Consider the following 24,002-nt stretch of genomic DNA (forward strand, 5'->3'; position numbering starts at 1 on the left):
TACCCTATATCTTCATACTTTTGACTAATATTATAATATCAACGTCCTTTGCTTGTTTCATGCATAAGAAAATGCATGTGGGACACTTTACGTGGACTACAATGGAAAAACTTATCGACTTTTCCTATATATATATACACTCCACATGAAATGCGGCTTAATTTCATTAACTTTGCATGTTCTTAACTTCTGATTAGTTATGATTTCCACGAAAAGATGATAACGAGACCGTTTTATAAATAGTTTATTATGAACTTTTGAATTTAGATTTGAAAAAAATGGACAAAGTTTACTTTCCGTCACGGCCGTTGAAAGACGGTAGTTCCTCGCATATTTGCTTTCACACTAAGAAAGAGAATGAGTTAGACCCACCGGTTAAGCATCAAGAACCTCTGAAGTCGCTTTTTTTCTAACCTAAAGGGGTGTTTTTTCAACCTGAAGGCGGATTTAAGAACTTAGAATTTGAAAAAGTAAAGGGATTTGATTGGAAGGGGATGAAAAATTAACCCTCATTTTTGACCAGATGTCATTCATGCCTAAGAATTTTGGCGAATTGGGTTTACCCAAAAAAACCAGGAGACAACTGATGTTTCGTAAGTAAATAAATTTTTAAAAAAATAAAAAAAAAATTGTAAATGCGCAAAAGACAATCAGAGAATCTGGAGATAAACGCAATTGGGCAGCAACAGAATGGGTGCATATGGATGCATTGGATGGTAGGAAACACTAAATTATATGTAGAGCAAAGATTTCACTAATAACATAAAAACACAAAATCAGAAGATTCACATGTTGAACCATCTCAGAGAACCACTTTGGTTTTGTTTTTTCTAGATGGGGTTACTAGTAATATAAAAAAACAATTCAGACATTTTTTATTTTTCAATCGACCAAGTTGAACAAGTCCAGACGAGTTTTCCCTCCCGTGTGTGCTGTACACTTTAGTCTACCACGTGGTCCACATAGAGATTGTCACAAGGTGTGAACGGTATATGATTCCTGGTTTAACATGAATGGTCGTATGGGCACTGCTTGCAGATAATAGTCATAGTAATAGTCCATATAGTCTATTTTCTAACCTTTCCTATTCAAAACAACAACCAGAGGAAAGAGTTCTACATTCTTGTGCATCTCAAATCCAAGAAAACGACCTCCCTATACAACCTGAAGTCAGTGCTTCTGAGGGGAGTTCTTCAAAGTCTTGGGCGTCTCCGTCAAAGGTAACAGGGGAAAATCTTACTGAATAATAACAGTTTGAATTGAAACAAAGGAGCGTATGCATGTATAACTAGAAAGTTGGAGGTGAATGCTTTTGGGAGTTACTGAATGGTATGTGAAATCGCTACTGACTGACAATAGTGCACACATTTTGGTCCTATTGATTAAGGCATAGGATTAGGAAATATAAGGTGTTCTCAATGAGGTGATAATGACGATAAATGATGTGTAGCTTTATTTTGATCAAATGGTTGCAGGACTTCTACTGTGGGTTGAATTGAGACGTGTGGTCATAATAGTTAAGAAGCTATGATGAGTAAAGATGCATTATTTATATGATAAAGATACAGCCAATAGAAGAGAATCTTGAATTAAAATTAAGAGCATTTCGCTTTCACAGATCGTTGTCGTAGTGATATTCAGGGGACAGTCTACTTATTTTAGGTAGGGATGGACTATTAAATTTTTATTGACCCTTTCTTTAAACTGTTGGGACAAATCTATACAATGATCTCCCTTAATGAGCAAACCTACCTTTGTCCCCACTGGTTATCAAGTTGTTGACCAATTGGAGTTTCTAACTTTCTATTGTAAAGATCTGAGATAGTAAAAGATTTGGGCCAAGTATTTTGAGTTTTTGTGCAATATCATAGGGCTAAAATATTTGTGAGACAATTATCACTCCTGATCTACAGAAAGACATGAAGGCTACTACCCAAACTGTTATGACCATTAAACGATGACTCTTCATTGTGTGTCATAGGCAAGATATTGTGTGTCATGTGGGAAAAAAGAGGAAGGGTGTTTGGAGAGCAAGTCCTTTGTGTCTTTTTTTGACAGTTTGGAAGGCAAGGAACAAAGTTGCTTTTAAGGAAGAAGAGCTGTCAATTCAAAGGCTCACTCCCAGAAATATAGTCATCCCTACCCCCTCACGTCAATCCCACGAGCCTCTTATCCACGATCACGGCGGGGGAGCAAGTCAAAATAGAGACGAAATTGTTTATAAAATATGGTCCTTCGACTTTAGTTGATTTTATTGGTTGGGTGGGAACCCGCTGAGGGTGTGGGTCGGGTTGCTCCTCTGTCCTTGGCTTTCAGCTAGGGTGTGGGGGGTGTTTTCTTCCTTGTAATCTTTTAGCCACTGCTTTGGTGGTTTTTAATACAATTCCTTTACTTATCAAAAAAAAAAAAAGATATTGTGTTATGTGAAATGATGCTTTAGATTGAGCAATATGACGTATTGAAATCTAATGCCCTTGAGGACTAGCTCAAGTGGGAAAGGGTTGAAGAGGGTTTGTGGGATGTTCCAAGTCCCAATAGGTACAAAAATTAACCATTAAGAAAAAACAAAATGACATGTCCATATCTACTGAAAGCATTTTGATAATGAGCAATGTTGTTGTGATGCATGCATAAGCTTCCTGGTATATTGAAAATGGCAAGTGTATCTAGAGGCTAGAGCAAAAGGCAGAGATGAATGCATAAATTATGTAAAATTAAACATCTTCTTCACTCATACAGAGATGAAAGCAAGACCCCACCTATTACCTATCATATGATTCCCTCTCAGTTTTTTGTTGAATAAAATTTTTTAAATCCTCTGCTCCTATAGCAATGTTACACCTGCATAAACTTTATCCACTAAACTGTAGCAGGCCCAAAAGATTTTCTTCTGGGTGTTTTTTTTGTCCCTATTAACTTAGAACCTCCCACATCTCCAACCCAAGCCCTTACCACTAGGATGACAAGGGCTGAGCCCAATACTTATTTGCCCATCAAAGAAGAAAAAGGAAAGGAGAAGAAAGTGCAGAGCACACCCCAAAGTTGTTGAATCTTAGTACAGGTAATCAACAGCCCAAATCCAAGGATTCCAACCCAATTATACATTGTGTTAGGTTTATGTCTCCAACCCACAACCAGACCAATGAATCTTCTAAAACTATTTACTATTGAGTAATTTCAGTATCCCGCCATGAAAGCTAATTGAGGATAGAACAAGTTCATGCACTCTTCATGCTTCACACAGAACATTTCTTCAAACCAGTCCCCAAAATAGAAAAGGAAAAAAGCTGTGGAAACAGATGTTTCCCAAATTTTCAAACTAGTTTTTTCGCCATGGTGAAAAAAAGAAATTGTATGCTTTTGTTAACCAATAAACAAACTCTGCTACTGAAAATTAAAAAGAAAAAAATCATGGCTCCATCACTGTTCAGTGCAAACCAGCTACCTAAAAGCCATGGTGAAGTTCTCCAACCACCAAAAAAGGGGCCAAGGCCAACAGTGCAGTAAAAATCACATTCTTTTCTGCTTTTGGGAGGAAATGCAGAGCAAAGCCTGCTCAGGATGATTGCAACAACACCCCAAAATCAATCCATGTGTTCCATTAGTCTCAAAGTGATAGAGAAAAAAAGCCAGAGTTGATTCTAAAAGTAAATAATCACATAATTATACATATCAAAGATGGTCATACTACTAGTCTAGGTTAAATCCTTATAGCAATAAGACAGTAAAACTACGCAACCTTTCTAGATGTTTCTCAGCCTTGATCAATTCCAAAACCAACCACAGGAGTTTAGAGTTTAACACATGCAAGGTGACTGCAGTAAAGATCCAAGGAGCAACTTACACTACACACGCCGGCGCTTCTTTGCAAGATTCTCAAAAACCTGGTGGACATCAGCAGACGTTATAGGCTTTGATGGGTCAAAGGACTCCTGGAAAGAGCAAATAGAATTGGGTTCAGCAATCATCTAATTGAAAAGGTTCTATTTGAACAAAACAAAACACAAATTTTCATGCCATCTCCTTGCACCTTTAATAATAATAAAAAAAGCACTGTCTGAACACCAAGAAAACCACTAAGAAATATAATTAAGGACATACCAGGAAAGCATGAATCTCGTTCTTCATGTCTGCAACACCATTCAGAAACTCCATTTTCCCTACATGACCAAGTTTATCCAGAAGATTTAATTCAACCCCCTCCTGTTGATGCAACTTTTCCTCCCTCTTCTGCTTTGCCATTTTCTCATACTCCACAATGGAGTCCTCCTTGTCAAGCAGAAAATTGATGCACTTTTGGGTATAAAAATCTACACACTTTTCACATCTGCATAGGATATCCCTCCAGTTCTTTGAGAGAAACATCGGCTTACTCCAGTCAAAGACTGGTGGAGCTACCAACAGATTAACTCCAATAACACATGTGCTGCTACTTGGACTAGCATCTTGAATAACCTGACTTGAACCCTCATTTTTCTCAGTATTTTCTCCAAGAAATGTGTTCTTACCAAGAGGAACATTTTCAGAAACAGTATTAGTGATAGCATGATCCATTTGCTGGGAGTTGTGAGAATAAGGATCATTCTCTAGCTTCTGAGAGGACCCACAAACTGAAGGTGGGTCTTCCAACACATCTTTTTCCTTGTTATTATTCACTGTAGCATCATGCTGCCTAACACCAGCCCAAATGCTTTTAGGATACAGGGTCAAGAAAGAAAAGACTCCTGAGCAGGTCTGGCATATAAAATCCTCATATAGAGGCTCTCCTTCCTCGTCTCTTGGAATCTGTGGTGCAAATAGATGGAACAGCAGAAGACTATCCATTAACCTCTATGATAACTTTTGAAATGAACATAAACCAATTAACCAATCACACATTGACAAAGCTCTCTCATACTATGGGGAAATATAAGAAAATCGTTTGTGTAATAATGTTTATGAATCAGGTTTTAATCTGGTGTAACACCTAAATAAAGCAGAACTGCAAGGTGATACTCTGTGACCTACATGTTTGAGAAGACTCAGGGTGAACTAAACCTAAAGCTAGTTCATCAAAATGAAATGGGTGAAAAAGAGAACATTTTTTTTTTAAGCTGTGTTAAAGTTGGTGTTAGGATTGTATGTTGCCCTTGATGCCTAGATCAAGTGGCGAGGGATAGAGGTGAGGGATGTGGGAGGTTCCAAGTTCAAGCCCAAACATGGATCAAAAATAAATAAATGCAACCATAAAAAATTGTATGTTGGGACTGGCTTCTGAGAAATGGAAAGCTCTTCCCTAAACCCAATAAAAGATTCTCTGCCTAGGTGATTTTATTAGAAACACTTGATATTAAAGTAAAAAAAATGTCACTTCTCATAGAAATCATTATCTGGCTTAGGAGGAAGTTGTTTCATGTTTAAATGAAACTTATATAACACCATTATTACCCCTTTAAAATTATGGCTAACAATGATTGAGTCTCAAATATGTCAATCCTTGCCTCCAATCCACTCCACTCATGCCATGAAGGTTTTCACAGGTTGTGATCACACAGCATTCTATTCAAAAGCCTAAAATTAAATTTGAGCATCTAAGAAATTGTTACTTTGAAAATGTTTGGTCTAGAGAACAAGTTAATTGCTCTTTGATCTGTCTAACTGGTGCTTTGATCAATCCAGTAAAAAATTTGGGTATGTTTTAAAAGGTAAGTCTTTTCTCTAAACTCTACCACTTGAATCTTCTAACAGATTTTAAAGTCTCAAAGTTATTTACATAAGTCTCCAGCACAAGAAACAAATCATGTTTTCCATTTAAAAGTTTCTAAATCCTCTGAGAGAACTTCTCTTCAAAATTTTAGAGTTTATAAAAACCTCCTGAGATTTTTGAAAACTCCAAAACACTTAGAAAAACTTGGTCTAGCCTGAAAATATAGCCAATGAGCATGCCTGTGGATTACCCATGACTTGCATATATAATTGCTTTTGTACTCATACTCCTCTTACCTCTTCCAGTAAATTGGTTCCTGATGAAACTGTTGATTTTTTATCCTTTACATGATTTTCTACATGAAAAAACTTATGTCCCATTTGATATTTTTCTTCTGATTTTATTTTATTTTTCTTTAATTTTGTTACTCAAGATAGGGAAACATTTATGTTCATGAATAATTTATTAATTTTGGGCAACTCTTTATTTACCTATCAAAATAATAATAATAATTTTGGGCAATTCAATTCAATCTCTAATTTAGGAATCTAATAAATTACCAAATAGTACCAATTCAACCACTCTCGGTCCTTTGCCAACTTTCAAGAGTATTTTCGGTTGAGCTTAACAGAACCTTTTAGTTAATCTACAAAGGTTACACCTAAAAGAATAAGATGTTAGCAATTTAGCTAAAGGTGTGAGGTCCAAAACTTTTTTGAGAAGTGGACATTAAAGGTAGAAAACAAGGGATATTCCTTGAGCCTAACCTAATCTTTACCCACGGCATATATTAGAAAGACCTATTAAAGCATTGCATTTAATTTCAGTGGGGCAGTAGACAATTTAAAAGCACAAGCACAAATTTCATCAAAGTTTAGAAAGAATTCCAAACCATTGAGCTGATGGATGCTGACCATAAATCGAACAACCGTATTACAGCATTTTCCAACTAATGAAACTTTTCTACATCAACCGTAACTATAATGGATAACCAAGTCATTCATCCCATTTCCTAAACCATTTAATCAGGGTGATTTGAATCTAATAGTACATCAACTTGAATCCATTGCTCAGAAGCTTTGAACCATTCCATGCTTTTTAGCATTTGATTTAGCAACAAAACCATTCCTGTGCACTATTTTATGCCAAAGCATGACATGAATAACAATACAATATACCAAAAACATGACAAATGAGAACCCAGGCAACAGCCAAATAGGAGAAGTCGAAGAAACTAACCTCATCAGAAGACTCAAGGCCAAGATGCTCCTCATGGAACCAGTCCTCACAGATACAGCACTGTATCATCTCTTCTTGTTCTTCAATGTCTGGATCAGGATAAGGGCGACCACAGGTGCAGTATGAACCTTTGAAGTTATGGTTGTATGAATTCTCTACATTTTCTATATCCTTATTTGGGAAAAGCTTGCAGAAGAATTCCCCAAATTTGGAGTTTCCACAATCACATCTAAAGTTTCTCTTGGTCCACAACTCCACAATCTTGTCCAAAAACAAAAAAAAAACAAAACCATCAAATACAAACAAACTGTAATACACTGATATACAATATCATTCAGGAGAATGTATCCAGTGTTAAAACATCACGAAAGAGAATCTTTTTTTTTTTGGCTATTTCCCCACTGGGACTCAAACCATGTTTCATTTTGGCATGCATAATTGGAAAAGAACTAAAAATGTATGAATCATCCAAGTAGACATGGATTTGCTCCGGCATGGGGGATATCATACTTGCCCGGTACTCATCAAGTACAACAAGTTTCAACTTTGTCCAAGCAACAAAAAGAAATCAGGTGTCATAGCTTATTTGGATCCAATCATAGAACTTCAAGTAACTTTCAAGCAATCAATGTTCATCAGCAGCAAAGAGAAGACACTTAGCCTATAAGAGGGGAGCACTCATCCAGTCAAGATGCAAAAAAGTACCCATTTCTGCATGTGGGAATGTCATGCAGATGGAAACTAGCATCAAAAATCATAAAAGAGCATCCCAGTATAGAATGTCATATCCAGACTTCTCACAAAGTATATAGCAAGTGTAAATATCAAATGTTTCATTAAGGGAGAGGGTTTTTTGAGCTTTCCTAGTGTCTTGGGTCCTTTTGTAAGGGGGTGAGTTGTTCTTTGCTGTAACTCTTTGAGTCGCTTCTTTAGCGCCTCTTTTGCAATACATATATTACTTATTGATAAAAAAAAATAGATATATCAAATGTTTCATCAACGTATAACAGATGATAGAACTGGAAGCATAAAACAAAACTGAAAACTCCACAAGAGGAAACCATTAATGAATTTTAAACATGATCAAGACAAAAATTAAGACATATATTCAGGCTTATGGCCTAAAAACAGATAAAATCTCTACCCTTGCACAAAAATTGAAAAAAACCATCATTCGTGTCCAAAAAATTGCTATCCTAGACCTACAAAATATTGTGTTTGCTGACAACTTATTCACAATAATGCTAATAGCATTGCAACTGGATAAAGTTTGGTGCAATCGCAAATTTCATGCCATAAGTTGCTGAAATGAGTCTAAACTTACACCCCTTCCACTGGACAGCATATGTAAAGAAAAAAAGGAAGAAATAAAAAATACCTCATGGCCATCATGGCAAGACAAACTACAAGCAGTGCAAACCCCTGCATTCCCATCCATGGTGCAAGTCAAACATGAAAAAATTGCCTGCCTCTTCATATAACCCTTGATATAGGTGCATTCCTTGCCCTCATCACCACCCAAAACCAAGTCTGCTTCCTTTGGATTTAAAAGAACAAAAAGACAGAACACCAAAGGATTTGTTAAAGAATGCAAGATAACACAGCAATTTTAATCAAAGCCAGTACATTCCTTGCTAGATTGACATGCCACTTAAGATAAAATTAAAGTTTTCATTGTTCAGAGTTTTTTATGAACGACAATAAGGATCAGAACTTAAAATTGATTATCATTTTCAGACAATAAGATTAAGAGTTCAATAGCAGGAGTTTATGGTATGGGCTATGACCCTATGACAAAGGCAGTGATGAAGGAATGTTGCCAAAAAAGTCATACTATAGATATGATGTGGAGGTATGGTGATAATGGAGTGTGGCAGCAACAACAGTGATGCAATGCAAGTTGCTGAGACACCAATGATTGTGGTAGTGATGGTGGAGGAATAGGCAATTGTGGAAAGGGAAATGATAATAACAGAATAGGTGACGGAGCATGTACTTCATCACTCAAGACTAAAACAATCTGTCCAGTTGCAACAACTTCATTCTCTTTTTCTCTTCTATTTTCCCGGCAACGATTCTAAGGGAAAATGCAACATTCCAGACAACGTAACCACTGAGACAAAATAAAAACTCCAAATTCTAGACAAACAAGCCATTTACTCAAAAACCTAATTGAACATAAAATGGCATTTGGTTCCCAATAAATCCTAGGAAAAAAAGGGAATCTTCTATGAAGTTAAGGATGGAATTAGGAATTATAAGATTCCAAATATTCCTTTCTTTTCCCACAACTTCTCAGCCAGCAGGCAAGAAATTAGGGGCAAAACTATAATTTTCGCAAGAAACCCTGAAACTCTGGTACACAAAGAGGCTTACCAACTTCTTATCATTTACTAAAAACTTAAACAACATATTCTACAGACAACTTCAGTTATCTTGTCCTCCATTTTCTCATCAACCAAACAGATTGAAAGGGGAAATGTGCCATTTTCAGCTAAAATATCCACTCATGCAAAACTCCGTAGAAAAATAAATAAAGTAAAACCCTAAATTCTGGACAGATAATCCAGTTATTCGACAACCTAACTGTACATAAGAAGCCATTCGGCTCCCGGTAAATTATAGAAAACAAAGGCAAATCTTCTAAGAAGTCATGGGTGGAACTGAGTGTCGCAGTATTCCAAACCTTCCTTTCTTTACCACAATTTCTCGACCACCAGACCAAAAAAATAGTGGGGGGTGGGAAAAAAAGCATTCGCAAGAAACCCTAAAATTCCAGTACACACAGAGGCTTACCAACTCTTGGTCCTCAACGTCCTTGAGGTACTCCTGGATCGAAACCGTCTGCTCCGCTTCCTCTTCGAACACATCCGCCATTTTCAACCAAACAAATCAGAACGCTTCAGATAAATCCTACACGAAACCCTAACCCTAGATTTTCACAGCACTCAAAACTAGGGCTCCAGGAGAGGGAATCTAATGCGTTGGAGAGATTTTAAAGCACGGAAGAGTCGATGACGAAAGAAAATGAGGATACAGAGAGATGGAATGGGCTGAGGATGAGAGTTTAGAGTTTTTTATATTTTTTATTTTTCATATATATTTATACACGACCGTGCGGGCCGTACGGACATTTTCCCGCCACATGCAACCCAAGCTTGATTTCTTTCGGCAAAGCCATAAACACGATCCATTCCCTCCCTGTTTTGAATTTATGAATTGCCACCCACTTTGGGCCTGCAATTTTAATTTTCTTTCCTGGTACGGGTTCTTTCCATTCTTTTTTTTTTCATATGATAAATTTAACCGTTGAAAAAAAAAAAAGATTTAAGCTTATCCACTAATACATGAAATCAAAATTAAAAAATATATGATATTAATATAAGTAAAAACAATGATACATTTATTTTGATCTTTTCGATGCAGCATAGAGGGGAATTCGCTTGATTACAAAAAAAAATTATATATATATATATACTTTGATACATTTTATAATTTATTAATTAATTAATAAATTATTAAATTGATAATTCATCGTTAAATTAATGGATAAATTAATCAATTATTAATTTATCAAATAAATAAATATTTACTTAATTTCCTTGGACTCAATGCTATTAATTTGTGTTGGTTTAATTGCATTTACTATCTAGAAAACCTTTTTTTTTTAATGATTTTCATATATACTAAAATGATATCATTTTTATAATAGAAAATATAATTTGTGACTTTGTTATAATATTAGTATAAAAAACTAATTATTTTAAATTTTATTTATAACTTAATTTTTATTTTCAATAATTCACATTTCGACTAAAATTATTTTTTAAAATTATTTATAATTTATTTTTTATTTTCAATAAAATTTGAATTAAATTTAATCGATGTTATATAAATTGAATATAGAAACTTTTATAGAATAAAAATAAAAATTTTACTTTTTATAACAACTAAAATTCATTTTTCCAAATGAGCCTTTTGGAAAACATTTTTAAAAACAATCTCTTATACTACCTTTCTTTTTTAGAAAATATATATTAAAAAAAAATGTTACTGCTGACCTTTAAAATAAATAATAAAGTTGTAGTGAATATTAAGGTTATATTTGATTTTTAAAATTTTAAGAAAAAATGCAAAAGAGAGAAAAAAGAATATTTGAAATTAATAATTTATTTTTACGTATCATCTCAAATTCATTTATCTTATTGTGGACCCCGCATTTCGGCTCAATGCGTTTCCCACTCGATGGCGAGCTCGATTTTTATTTGATTAAGAAAACTGACTTGGAGTCGCCACTTATTTTTGTTTTATTTTTGAAGGGTAAACAAAATAAGAAATAAAAACCCTAAGTGTGACTCCTTATTTTGGGAAAGGCGGTCTGCGAAAAACTGGATCGGGTTCGGGGGTCAGGTTACTTATCAGGAAGGTAGGGTAAAGACCGTAGCACCCCTCTAAGTCCCTAAAATCGGGTCAATCATGCACATACGATAATCAAAACATGCAAAGAAAATGACTAGGATGCGAGTGGATGTGTACCTGGACCACGAACAGCAACGCGCTATCATGTAATGGGGTTAGTGAATAAACACAAAATGATTATATATATATCAAGGAACAGAGTAAATCAATCACACATGGCAGACAGATCAACCAACTAGTCAATCAGTCAATTATAATCACATATGTGGGGCCCCCACCAAAGCCCGTTCGATCTTGCATGAATTAATCTCACAAATTCCATTATTCCAGAATTATGAAAAGTTCATTCATGCTTATTAAAATTAAGAAGAGCAGAAGATTGTTTGAAAACCATAACAGAATTAAAACTATTTGAGAGAAAATTGGATTTTCGAAATTTATTTGAAAAAATAAAATCTCGAAGGTTATTTAAAAATTGAAGTATTGGGAATTAAATTCAAGAATTGGAATTTTGGAAATTGAAATTAAAAGAAATTAGAATTTTTAAAATTATTTGAGAGTTGGAACTATGAAAATTAAATTATGAAAATTGGAACCTTGGAAGTTATTTGAAGGTGGAATTTTTTTGAAAGAAATAAATAAAATGATGATAACAATAAATAAATAAATAAATATATGTGAAAATTGAAAATTTGGAAATTGGAGATTAAATTCAGAAATTGGAAAATATGAATTTTGATGGATTATTTAAAGATAGGATTTTAAAAATAAACAAATAAATAAAATAATAAGGAAAATAATAATGATTAAATAAATAAATGTGAAAATTGAAATTTTGAAAATTAGAAATTAAATTTGAAAATTAGAATTTTGATGAATTGAGAATTAAATTTGAAAACCGAAATAGGGAAGAATTATTTAAAAATGAAATTTTAAGAAAGAAAATAACTATAATAAAATAATAATAATACGAAAATAATAATGATTAAATAAATAAATATAAAATTAAAAAAATAAATAATATTGGAGTTCTGGAAAATCAAATTTAAGATTAAAATTTAAAAATGAAATTTTTGGCATCCAGTTGAAGAAAACTAAATAATAATAATAATAATAATAATAATAATAAAAGAAATGGCTTAGGATCAAGACGTGTACAGGAAAGTCCTATAAGGAATAAACAAATAAAAAGTAATACACCACAAACCCATTTTTCTATATATCATAATGATGCCATACTGACGCCAAAAGCCCATTCTCCAACCTTGCGACTTGGCCCGCCGCTGCATATATGAGATCCCAGGCGTCTGTTTTTTCACTTAACGGCGTCGTAGGGGGCGAAGACACCCGAGATCGACCGTTCGGGCTTCCATTGCTAGAAACGGTGCTACGACCAGACCAGTTTCCAACAGCATTCAGAGTAGATTGGGGCGAACCAGATAAAACTCACATTTTCTCTTGAAAGCAACTACCGAAAACCTTCTAAGGCATTGCTATTCATCCACTTTCATACATAAATGTCAGAATGAAAAGTTGTAGGTATGTAATCATCAAATCTGAAGGCATCTGAGGACGTTTTCTCAAACAGAGCAATCTAGAACGAAAGACTCAAAAACTACCAGTTGCAACAAACTCCCACGAGAGAAAGAAAAGCAACCGGAATAGAGGAAATGACATGAAGAAGATAAAAACCCATAACTCTGAGCAAGCCATATAAGGCTTGAAAACAGGTGGAACAGTAAAATAGATTCGAGGGCAATCTCAAAAGTAACAGAGTCTCTATCAATATCTCAACAAAACTAGGTGACCCAAAAAAAAAAGAAAAGAAAAAGAGTTATATGAACACAACATGAAACAACAATATCAAAGCCCACCAATGACTCAAATCTCAGACAAGAATAAGTGAGTGATCAGCTATCCACATTCGAATCAAAGAAGTAGCAACCAAAATTAGCAAGAAATAAAATAGAGGAGTAGAGTGATGAAGATGAACAAGAAATCCAACGTTATACCTGGAGATGCTTTCTTTGTCCCCTCAAGCTTCTTTCTGCTCGAACAGCCTGCAACTCTTGAGATCGCTTCTTCTTTCTTTTTCCTATCCTCCCCGCTCCAGAAATATGCTCCGTTTCCTCTCCTCTGATTTTTCTTTTCTAGTGTCCCTCTCTCCGTTCTGTCTCCGCCCCAGGAATCCTCACTCTCTATAGCTGAAAAAGAAAACCCCCTCTTCCCAGCTTCTTCCTTCAAAAAAATCTCTACAGGCAGCACTAAAAACACCTCAACCCTGCTGCCCCCCTCCACTCTCCTGCAGCTTAACGGTTTTCAACTTTTTTGCTGAATATATTTCCACATGTCAAGCTTCCATTGGCCATCAAAACCACTAACTTGATTCTTTGCTAGTCAATCTGGAAGAGACACATGGCTCCTTGAGAGCCTTCCACCTGCAAAGAAAAACTTACAGCAAATGTGATAAAAACATGAGCCCCTAAATGGGGTCTACACTTATTTTAGTTTATATATATAAAAACAAATAAATAATCTTAAAACACATAAATTTTTAAACAATTTTAATTATTATTATTATTTATTAATAAAATCAATTATGAGAAAAATCAAAATTTTGATATATTTTTTTAAAATATATCGCAAATAATATAAATGCAATAAAATTTTATAATTATGGGCAACCACATAAAAGCTACACAAATAATTTATAAAATTGTATATATATAAAAAATATATCACACCACGGCAAATAACAAGCGTCCAAAATGTAAGCCAATACCATAAAGCATCAAAACCCAACACGACACCGAGTTAAATACTCAAAAAGGCCCAAGCCTACGAGCCCACACAAAACAAACTAAATCAAATTCCTAAGCCCAACAAGTCCTGAAGAGAATTAATGGGCCTCTTAACCAAAGGCCATGACAGTGAACCCTTCACTTCATCATGCCCTAAGCCCCTAAAACCGAGAGAGGTGATGAGAATAGGAATTTGGGTTCCCTTTTATAGCTTATGATGGTGGTGTGGTGAAGGCTAATGGTCATAAAGGTCATAATGATGATCAGTGACAAAGGAACGGATTAATGCTGGTAAATGGTAATTTGCAATAGGGTCGAGACCAATAATGAGTGTTGTTATATGGAAACTTTAATGCTAATATATTAGCGTAATAACACAACGGTCAAATAATGTACATACGGAGTTGTTGGGGGTGCGACAATGATGCTTTTAAGCACGATTAATGAGTCACTTAAATGATGGTGGTTGAATGTCATAAAAGGCTTAGTCTATTGTCGTTGAATATCAATTAGTTTTTAGATGAAATGGTCAAAACGTAATCAAAAAATTAATATTAAAGTCATGATGCAACTCTTAAGTCGCTTTAATAGATATATATTTGTTATCCCCACCTATTTGGTATGGGCTTTAAATACTCTTCTAGCGACTTCTTCACATCTTTTAACAACTTTGACAATCACTGTTTTCCATTTCTTAAGTTAATATTGATGCATTCAATCTAGATGTATATTAGAATCTCTTGTGTTGAATACTCTTTGAAAGTTATCAATTGTGTTCATGGTCAACTTTTTATTTGTTTTTTGATATTTTAATTAAACAAATTGACTAAGTGTAACATAGTTGGAGCAAGTTTGAGGGTATCTATAATTACCTTGTTTTTAATTAAAATATTTTCTTTTAGAAGCATTTTATTAAAAAAGTCACCTATTAAGTGATTTTAAAAAAATATTGTAAATATTTTTTTAACCTTTTAAAACTATTTCTTTTTTAAATATAATTTTTTTCAAAAGTATTTTTCAAAATCAACTTCAACTTTTTTATCACTCACATTTATAATATGTTTGATAATAATTTTAATGATCATTTTTATATTTTTTTTTAACAGTTAAAACTTTTGTTTTCAAACGCCAAAAAGTTCATAAATATTTATCACAATCATTGCCAAACCGGCTCTTAGGTATTTTTTTTTTTTTTTATGTATAATGGCATATTGATATTGAGATTAATGTATAATTGTATATTGGTCTTGAGATTAATGTTGAGTCCATAAATAATACATGACATAAGCATGAGAAAGCAAATACGCATTGGCTGTGTTCCTCTCGGCCACCAAAATCCTTACTACTGCTGAGATAAGGTCGCAGTTGCAGTCCATTCTTGAATTGGTCTCATTGGAACAGTCTCTCTCTTTTCATTTTCGTTTATTTATTTTTTTAAAGCTATATTGTCAATCGATTTCTTTATTATTAATTTCGTGAGTTGGTAGAAAAAAAATTGCCATGGACTCATTCCTTGTTTTTTACTTAGTTTTTTCTCTTCCTTTATTGCTTAATTGACCAAATGTAGCCATCTAAATAATTGATTTTGAAGGGTTTTTACTTTCAACGCCAGTATTAATATTAGACACGTAAAGATATGACTCGGTTAGGGCTTACACTATTCGCCACTTTATTTATAGGCGAAGGTCATTTAGAAAATGTCTTCGAAGTCTCAATGCGGATGAATAAGGATAGGTTATGTTTGGATATTGTTTTTAATAATATTTAGAAAAAGTATATATGTTTAATAAAAAAAAAAGTTTTTTATTTTATATTATTAAAAACATAAAATATGATATTTTCAAAAAATATATTTTAATTATTTTCATCTATTTTATAAAAATTGATTTAAAAAATAATTATCAAAATAGAATGATTTAAAATAAAACAATGAATATAAATATTATTTTTAAAAATATTAAAAACATGTTAAAATGTTTTATGTTTTCAAAACATTAAAAAAACAAATTTTAAAAATTGTTTTTAAAAACTATTTTCGAAATTATTTTTCAAACAGAGTAACTTTTTTTATAAGTTGAAGGTTGAGATAGCTTCACAAGATTGAGATTGAAATTATTTTATTATTTTAAAAGAAAAAATCTTACGACTTTTGAAGAGGCAGTCCAAACATGTCTCCAAATATGGGTTATGTCTACCACGTTCATTCGTATTAAGAAACAGGAAAAACCTACTCAATGGGAAGCTTCGTTTATGTAGATCTACCGACGAGATCTAAGTACAAGTCTGCACTCAAGTCCTATTCAAGGTTTCTAGATCATAAAACTGTTGCATTACGTTTTTCAAATATGGGACGGCGGCGAATTCGGGGAGATTACTGGTTCAATTTAACGATGCATGTCATTCCAAATTTCCAATGACATTTATCCTTCTAGGCTCTTTTTTTTCTTTCTCTCTCTTGGGATTTTGTGGTCACCAGACTTTTCTGAAGATTAAATGAATGGGGGTTGATAATTCCACGACTTCTTCTTCTTCTTGTTTCAACCACCCTTAGACGTACAAACAACCCTGGCTTCGTATGGTTCGTCGGTGAGACTGCAAAAATTTAAACTCACATGGGTGCTGTGTGGATGGTTCATGTTTTACCAGAATGGTACTAAAACATGACACGAGAGACTTTAGGCACGTGTTTTCAAACCTCGATTTCTCGTTTCAGTCCAACAACGTTATTAACTCCTTTTCTTTCCTTTGGACAAACGTAGTTGGCCTCTGGACTATGTTTTCTATTTTTGAATAAGATACTGTAACTTTTAGTGATTTGTATTGAAAAAGCAATCATTTTAAAAATTGTTACTTTCTCAAAATTTAAAATTTCTGAAAGTTTTTCGATGTGGGAATATGAAATTCAGACTCATGTGAGATATTATGGCGGGGAAAGGATCGCTAAGAAAATAATTCATATGGAAGTATATTTACTCCACGATTTATACAAAGATGAAATTATGATGCTTAGATCTTAGGTAAAGTGACAGGCACAAGTTCCATCATTTTTTTTTCTTTTTCATAGAGGAAATAATACAATTAGGTATACAATATTTATACATATATTACAACTATTTCTAATAACTTATATATTTTGTTACCGTTTCCAATTTGATGGTCCATTAATCCAATTAATGGAGGATTATAAATGGATTGATTTGATTTTTAAAAGGTTAAGTGTTTAATAAAAACTTAATACTTATTTTAAATTATAAATAAATTTTAAATTATCAAATTGATATATTTATCATCGTAAAATTGTTATTGACTTTAAATTATATTATTTAATTATTTTATTAAATATACTTAATTTATTTAATGACTTAAATTAAGTTATTAAATCACTTTAAGTTATTAAATTGATTTATTGAACACCCACTAAATCCATATTTTTTGTACAAAGTATAAAAATGAAAGTATATTCAAACAAACATTCATGAAGTATCGAAGTTATTTATTATTCACTTACAAGTATAAAAGTACATATAAGTAAATATTATTCTAATATAACTTCTTTTGGATGAAACAAATTTTTGGTAAGATTATATGAAAATTTTGGTAAACATAACTTAATTTATTTGTTTTTCAATTATTAATCAAATGATTTCTTATTTGTGATTTACCTTTGTATACGTGGATTCACATGCACTGAACATTGGATTGGCCATTTGACTAGGCATATTTATTTATTTTTGATAAAAAAAATTAATTTAAATTTTTAATTGTAATTATTAGCTTAATAATATATGAAAGCATAATAAAAGTCCATTGAGAATGATTTTGAGAAGAGATAAAAACATTTCTTATTAACTTATTTTCATTATACATCAATTGATTTTCAAATAAGATAATTTTTAGTTCAATAGATATCACATTAAGCATTAATTGTTTTTAGATGATACAGTCATACCCAATCCAAAACTCTCAAGTATTTTCATGTGTACTACTATCTCCATACTTGTAATAAAATGGTCAAACTCCATCAAAGATTCACAATCTCTTTATATATAATGCAATGGTCGGAGGATGTCGTAATACAATACAAGATTCATAACTCTTTCTAAGAAAGATGGTCAAAACCAATTCAAAATCCACAAATCTCTCATTATATTTGAATTTATATTATATGGTTATAAAATTTTTATTATTATAAATAAGATGATCAAAACCCGATACAAAATCTATAAACCTCTCTGATATGGCATCACCACAAAGCTTCTAGATGCAACAAGAAGCTTCCCACTTTCATGGTTTCAAACCTAAATGCATGGCAAATTAATGATGTAGATGGGAGCCTACGCACCGTCTTCCATCAATCTGATACATGAAACCTATTTGATCATTTACATTCTAACCTTGATGGAATTCGACAACGATCTACCCAAGCGAGTTTGAAAATTGCACCACCCCTACAGTGCCCACCCAAAATCTTGGCTATACGTCACATATCAACACTAGAGATGGCGGTGGATGGTTTTTCATGGGAAATCTCAAATAATGGGAGGCGGTCAACGTTGAGCAATGTGGTCTGCACAAGACTACACCGTCGTGTGACCAATGGTGGCTTAAATGTCCTGAAAAATTGCCACAGTTTCTCACCTGTGGTGCCGGGTGCCGTATTAAAGCCTCTAAAGAGACCCTAAAAATGATAGTTTGGTTTCTCATAAAAAAAGTATCTGTTCACACGCCACTCATTGACGCATCGTGGTCGTTTTCATCGAGTCGGTAGACACGAGGACAACACGTGATAACATGAATTCCAAGGTTGCTGAGATTAAGCCAATCACAAAAAAACAGAGTATATATTTATTTTTTATTTTTTTAAATATACTTAATTAGCTAATTGGAGGAAGTGGTGTATATGATTTATTGATTTCAATTACTTTATATTGAAAGCGGAACACAATTTTTTTTTTACATAACTTTATATTTTTTATCTGATTTATCCATCTTTTGAAAAATCGAGGAGATCCACGTGAGTTGACAAGGAAAATAAAATTTTATTTAATTAAGGTTTTAAAAATTACCAAATTAATTTTTTATTTTCAATATGATTTTGAAATATAAAATTCAATTTTAAAAGAATATTTTTGACACTTTGAGGCGTGAGAAGGGAAGTGGATTTTACTTAGGATAAATTACAAAATTTACTTTTATACTTTGTTTATATCTCAATCCAACTTTAAATATATTCATTTAAATATATCATATAAAAATTCATAAAAATTTATAGGCACATAAAATTGAAATGATATAATTATTTTTTATTTTAAAAAATAATAATATTAAAAGTGTATTTAAAATTAATTTTACGAAGTATTTTTAACATATTTAATATTCAAAATATTTTATATTTTAAATATTAAAAAAATTAAAAATACTTTTCAAAATCATTATGGATTTAATTAAAAATTTACATAATCATCCTTTATAGCTTGATGCTGTAGATCTACACCTTATGCATTGGTAACGCATACTTTTTCTTACTTTTAACGGAGAATATCATTCTTGGATTCAAGAATTGATAGTCTTGACTAGCCATTACTTATCAAATCAGAAGCAGTCAAAAAGCAAGAATTGAAAGTGAAGTGGGGAAATTTACGTAGAAAGCGTGGCAGCCCAACAAACCAACAGTCTCATTTGGCCCCCATCCTCTCCTCTTTCTTATATGTTCACTTTCTAATTCCAGTCATTCAAATAAAAATAATTCATCTTTCTTCGACACGGTTTTGACTGTGTGATCCATGCTTATAAGCAATTACCCAGAAAAAGAAAAATAAAAGAACTTGAAAATGAGAAAATAAAATAAAATAAAACAGCTGATATGATAAAGACCCTTTTGGACTTGAACCAAGAACCAAAAACCATGAGAGACGGATTCCCATCTCTTCGCCACCAATAATGCTGGACTCTCTCTGTATCCACCACAGACCTAATGTGTCCTTTCCCTCTACATTCAGTTGACCAAATGGTCTTTGAATTTTTCCGATTTTAATAATAATTATTAATTTATTATTAAAATCTCTATAAACTTGCCACCTTTCCGTCGGGCACACACAAGCTCCAATCCCAGTTCTACAGTTTTCTCATGAAAAAATGAAAGCCTTGGAAATTCTCTTCTCTTCCTTCCTGCTCTTCTTCTTCCTCAGACCTGCTGGAGCCTGCCAGAATCACTGCTCGCTCGACGGGCCAGAGGTCCACTTTCCTTTCTACATCAACGGCTCTTCCAGCGGTGGCTGTGGGTTCAACCAGGGCTTTGGCCTCACCTGCAACAACAGCCAACCAGTCCTCAAGCTTCCATCGGCCGGAGATTTCATCGTCCAGTCAATAAGATACGACATACAAAGGATATGGATCAAGGATCCAGACAATTGCATTCCGAAACGATTGCTGAACTTCAGCCTTTCGGATTCTCCATTCCAAGAAGCTCCACGTCGACAAAGGTACCTCAGGCTACTCAGCTGCTACATGGATAACTCGACTGAGTTCTCGAAGAAATTCAAGCTCTGGTCCAACACTTGCGTTAATGAAACCAACCACGCAATTGTTGCCGTCGATGATGAATGGAGAAATATGGAAGTTTCATTTCCTTATGATTTGCGTAGACAGTGCCAAGAAATTAAGACAGTTTCAGTTTCCGTTTCGCGGTTTGACTCTCTTGAGCTAAAATGGGATGAACCCAATTGCGGAGCCTGTGAACAAGAAGGAGGAACTTGCGGATTCAAAAGGGGTACGGACTCTGGGATCGAATGCTCTAAGGCAAGCAGCCATGGTGAGTGCTCTTTTATTCGTATAGTTTCATTATAATTAATTTATTGAAATTCCTTCCCCTATGGATTCATTACTAAGGTCCATGGGAGATCATCAATTCCACCCCGATAAATTCCTCCAATTTTTTGAGCTCACTTGCAAAGTTTTTCATCGTAATTACTTTCTCAAGATAAAATTTCAAAGAAGGTTGTTTCAAAGAATTAAATTTATACAAGGTCTTATTTCCTCCACTTCTTTAGGTCATATGCAAAGTTCAAATAGCCTATCATCTTCTTTTGGGTCACTCAACAGCTAACCACAGAATCTATTAGGATTCTTTCAGTGGAAATGAGGGCAATCAGACCATTGTTGTGTTTATTGGACCCAATCTTTTAAGTTTGGTGCCGTCTTGACTTAGATAATTAAGCTCTCAAACCTTCCTCTTGTCCCTTTTTTTAGTTTTATTTCGAAAACTAAGTTTATTTATTTTGGAAAACGCCGGCATAGAAGTAATGTCTTTGTTTTGTCATTCCATTTATTTCAACTAAGATACGAAAAATCGTATTTTTTATTCATAAGCATATAATAAGTGGACATTTTTTGTCTACGTGTAATAAAAAGCTATTCAATTTTTAAGACTTCACTGACACGACGGATGAGAGGTCTGTTTGGACAAATTCAAGAATTTTATTATTTTTTAAAGGATATCATATTCATAATTAATATTTGATTTTTTATAAGAATAAGCTACAAATAGGAAAACATCTTTCAAACCACGGGATGAGTTATCTGAGCTCCACAGGATGACTCATGTTAAAAAATCGATTCCACCTCAAGGATGTCCGAGTTTCTCCCTCTCTTTTCTATTCGGTTCCGATCAAATTTTGTGGTGTCCATCTACATCTAGGATTTCGTACAATTTGGGGTGAGTTTATCCATACCTAAAATTTTAGAATCTTTTAGGATCCAAAGAGTGGAGTAATAAAAAAAGTCTAATAATTTAATTGAAAAAGAAAATTACCGACTAAATTACAAAAATATTTCATAGGTATTTCTCTAGTTTTAATTTTTGTTTTATGAGAGATTTTGATGCCGGATTTAACTCCATTCCCATTCTATTTCCATTCCACACCTACCAAAGGCAGAGTGTCTCCCAAACCGCACATGGATTTGCCGCTAACTTGCGTACCAAGAATAGTCGTGAGAAGCTTTATGTAACATGAGTGGTCTGGAAATTTCCTAGAAGAAAACCAAGCTCTGGTGGGAGTCTCATTGGCCTGTCCTACTCGGATGAGGCTGCCCACCTTGAAATTTCCACTTAATATTGAAGAAAAGTGGAGCCCAACCACAGCATCTACTCCAGTCAACACCCTTAGTCAAAATTTTAGCACAGCCCCCCAATTGTGGAAAACTCCCAAGTCTTTGGGACAATCCACACGGCACCATATAAAACCAAATAATATAAAGCAACAGACACTCCTTTATTATTAGCCAATTAAGCCTTTTTTTAAATCTTAATGTTTATATTTAGATATTTTATTTAAATATAAAAATAAAAAATTTCACTTTTAAGTGAAATATTGTTGATTAAATTTTAGGCACTTAGATCTATTCAGACTTTAGATTAATAAAACAAATGTCATTTTAGTGTAGATTTAAACAGTTCAACCACTAGAGGTGAGAAAATGATGGTGGGGCATGCATGCTAGAATAAAATAAATTATGGTAAATCTTTAGCTTATTTATATATAGTTTTTATTTTTATTTTTATTTTTATTTTAAGATTATACAATTTTAAATGAAAGTTGGAATGGGTCGAAGTGGGTAGAAGGGTTACTTAAGAGGAAGAAAAATTGGCTGACTTTTAGGGCTTGGAAATGTAAAGAAATTTTGGGAACTGATGGTAACTTTGACGGGACATTTGTGTTCGATCTCAGGCCATACATATGGTAAGCGTCTTTGACTACTCCCTACTGAAATGTCTCACTTCTAATCGTGAATCATGCCACGACTGCTCATGAAATTTGTTTGGTTTAGCAAATAGATTTCTTGGCATATTTTATGATGCAATTAAACAATCTATAAACCTCCTAAGGAAAAATACTTGTACTTGCCTTTTTTTTTTTTTTTTTCTTTTTTCCCATACAGGCATAATTGATACTATGTTCCTCTTGGTGATCAAAATTTTTGCAGGTCTTCCAAGGAGTGCAAAGTACGGACTGATAATAGGCATTGGAATACCTGGGCTCTTATGCCTTATTGGGATTTCATGTTGCATCTGCGGCCGGATCCGGACTTATGCACGGCGACGCCACCACTCGGATACCGACTTTGCGATCTCGATTGGGCCCCTGCCCGCCGTGGTTGTGATGGGCCTCGATGGGCCGACCATCGAATCTTACCCGAAAACAGTGCTGGGTGAGAGTATGCGCCTGCCCAAGCCCAGTGATGGCACTTGCCCAATCTGCCTGTCCGAGTACCAGCCCAAAGACACCATCAGGACCATCCCGGAATGCAACCATTGTTTCCATGTTGATTGCGTGGATGAATGGCTAAAGATGAACCCCACTTGCCCCGTTTGCAGGAATTCACCGGACGCATCATCGTTGGGGACACCGTGCTCATCGGTATCATCATCTGCAGTGTTATCATCATCGCCATCATCAACATCATTGTCATAGACCATTTTTTGGCTTTTCTTTTTGTATATGTATATGGTATTATGTTTGACAGAAGGAACTAAGACATGGTTGATGGAATAGGCTTTAGATCAAACATGAGAAACCGAAAGAATATGGAGTTGAGTTGGGGTGGAGCCTGCTGGTTCTTTCCACTTTGCCTCACAACTTTGATTTGTTTGTCAATACAAATTGCAGTTATGGGCCCATTATGCTTTGGGGGTTCTATACACCTAAATTTTGTACAATGGCATTGCAGGAATGGTTAATTTCATATGTGGCTGTGCCGATTGGATGATGTTAGGTAAGGAGGGAGAAAATAGTTGGAGGGAGTTCTCATTATTATTATTATTATCATTATTGAATAATCACTTATAGGTAATTTTATAA

General features: G+C 33.8%; 2 protein-coding genes across 2 annotated transcripts; one reads left to right on the plus strand and one right to left on the minus strand.

Moving 5' to 3' along the window:
* Positions 1-3,499: 3,499 nt before the first annotated feature.
* Positions 3,500-10,013, minus strand: LOC117907760 (putative E3 ubiquitin-protein ligase UBR7). Its single transcript, XM_034821410.1, has 5 exons — positions 9,722-10,013; positions 8,304-8,462; positions 6,926-7,186; positions 4,102-4,785; positions 3,500-3,932 (listed from the first exon to the last, which is right to left on the minus strand). Exons 1-5 carry the CDS (start codon positions 9,800-9,802, stop codon positions 3,846-3,848), a joined length of 1,272 nt encoding a protein of 423 aa, XP_034677301.1. The 5' UTR covers positions 9,803-10,013; the 3' UTR covers positions 3,500-3,845.
* Positions 10,014-20,203: 10,190 nt separating this feature from the next.
* On the plus strand, positions 20,204-23,910 carry LOC117927477 (putative RING-H2 finger protein ATL21A). Its single transcript, XM_034846991.1, has 2 exons — positions 20,204-20,956; positions 23,128-23,910. Exons 1-2 carry the CDS (start codon positions 20,281-20,283, stop codon positions 23,613-23,615), a joined length of 1,164 nt encoding a protein of 387 aa, XP_034702882.1. The 5' UTR covers positions 20,204-20,280; the 3' UTR covers positions 23,616-23,910.
* The last annotated feature ends 92 nt before the right edge of the window (positions 23,911-24,002 follow it).

Source organism: Vitis riparia, chromosome 2 (genome assembly GCF_004353265.1).
Source record: "Vitis riparia cultivar Riparia Gloire de Montpellier isolate 1030 chromosome 2, EGFV_Vit.rip_1.0, whole genome shotgun sequence".
Taxonomy (NCBI): Eukaryota; Viridiplantae; Streptophyta; class Magnoliopsida; order Vitales; family Vitaceae; genus Vitis; species Vitis riparia.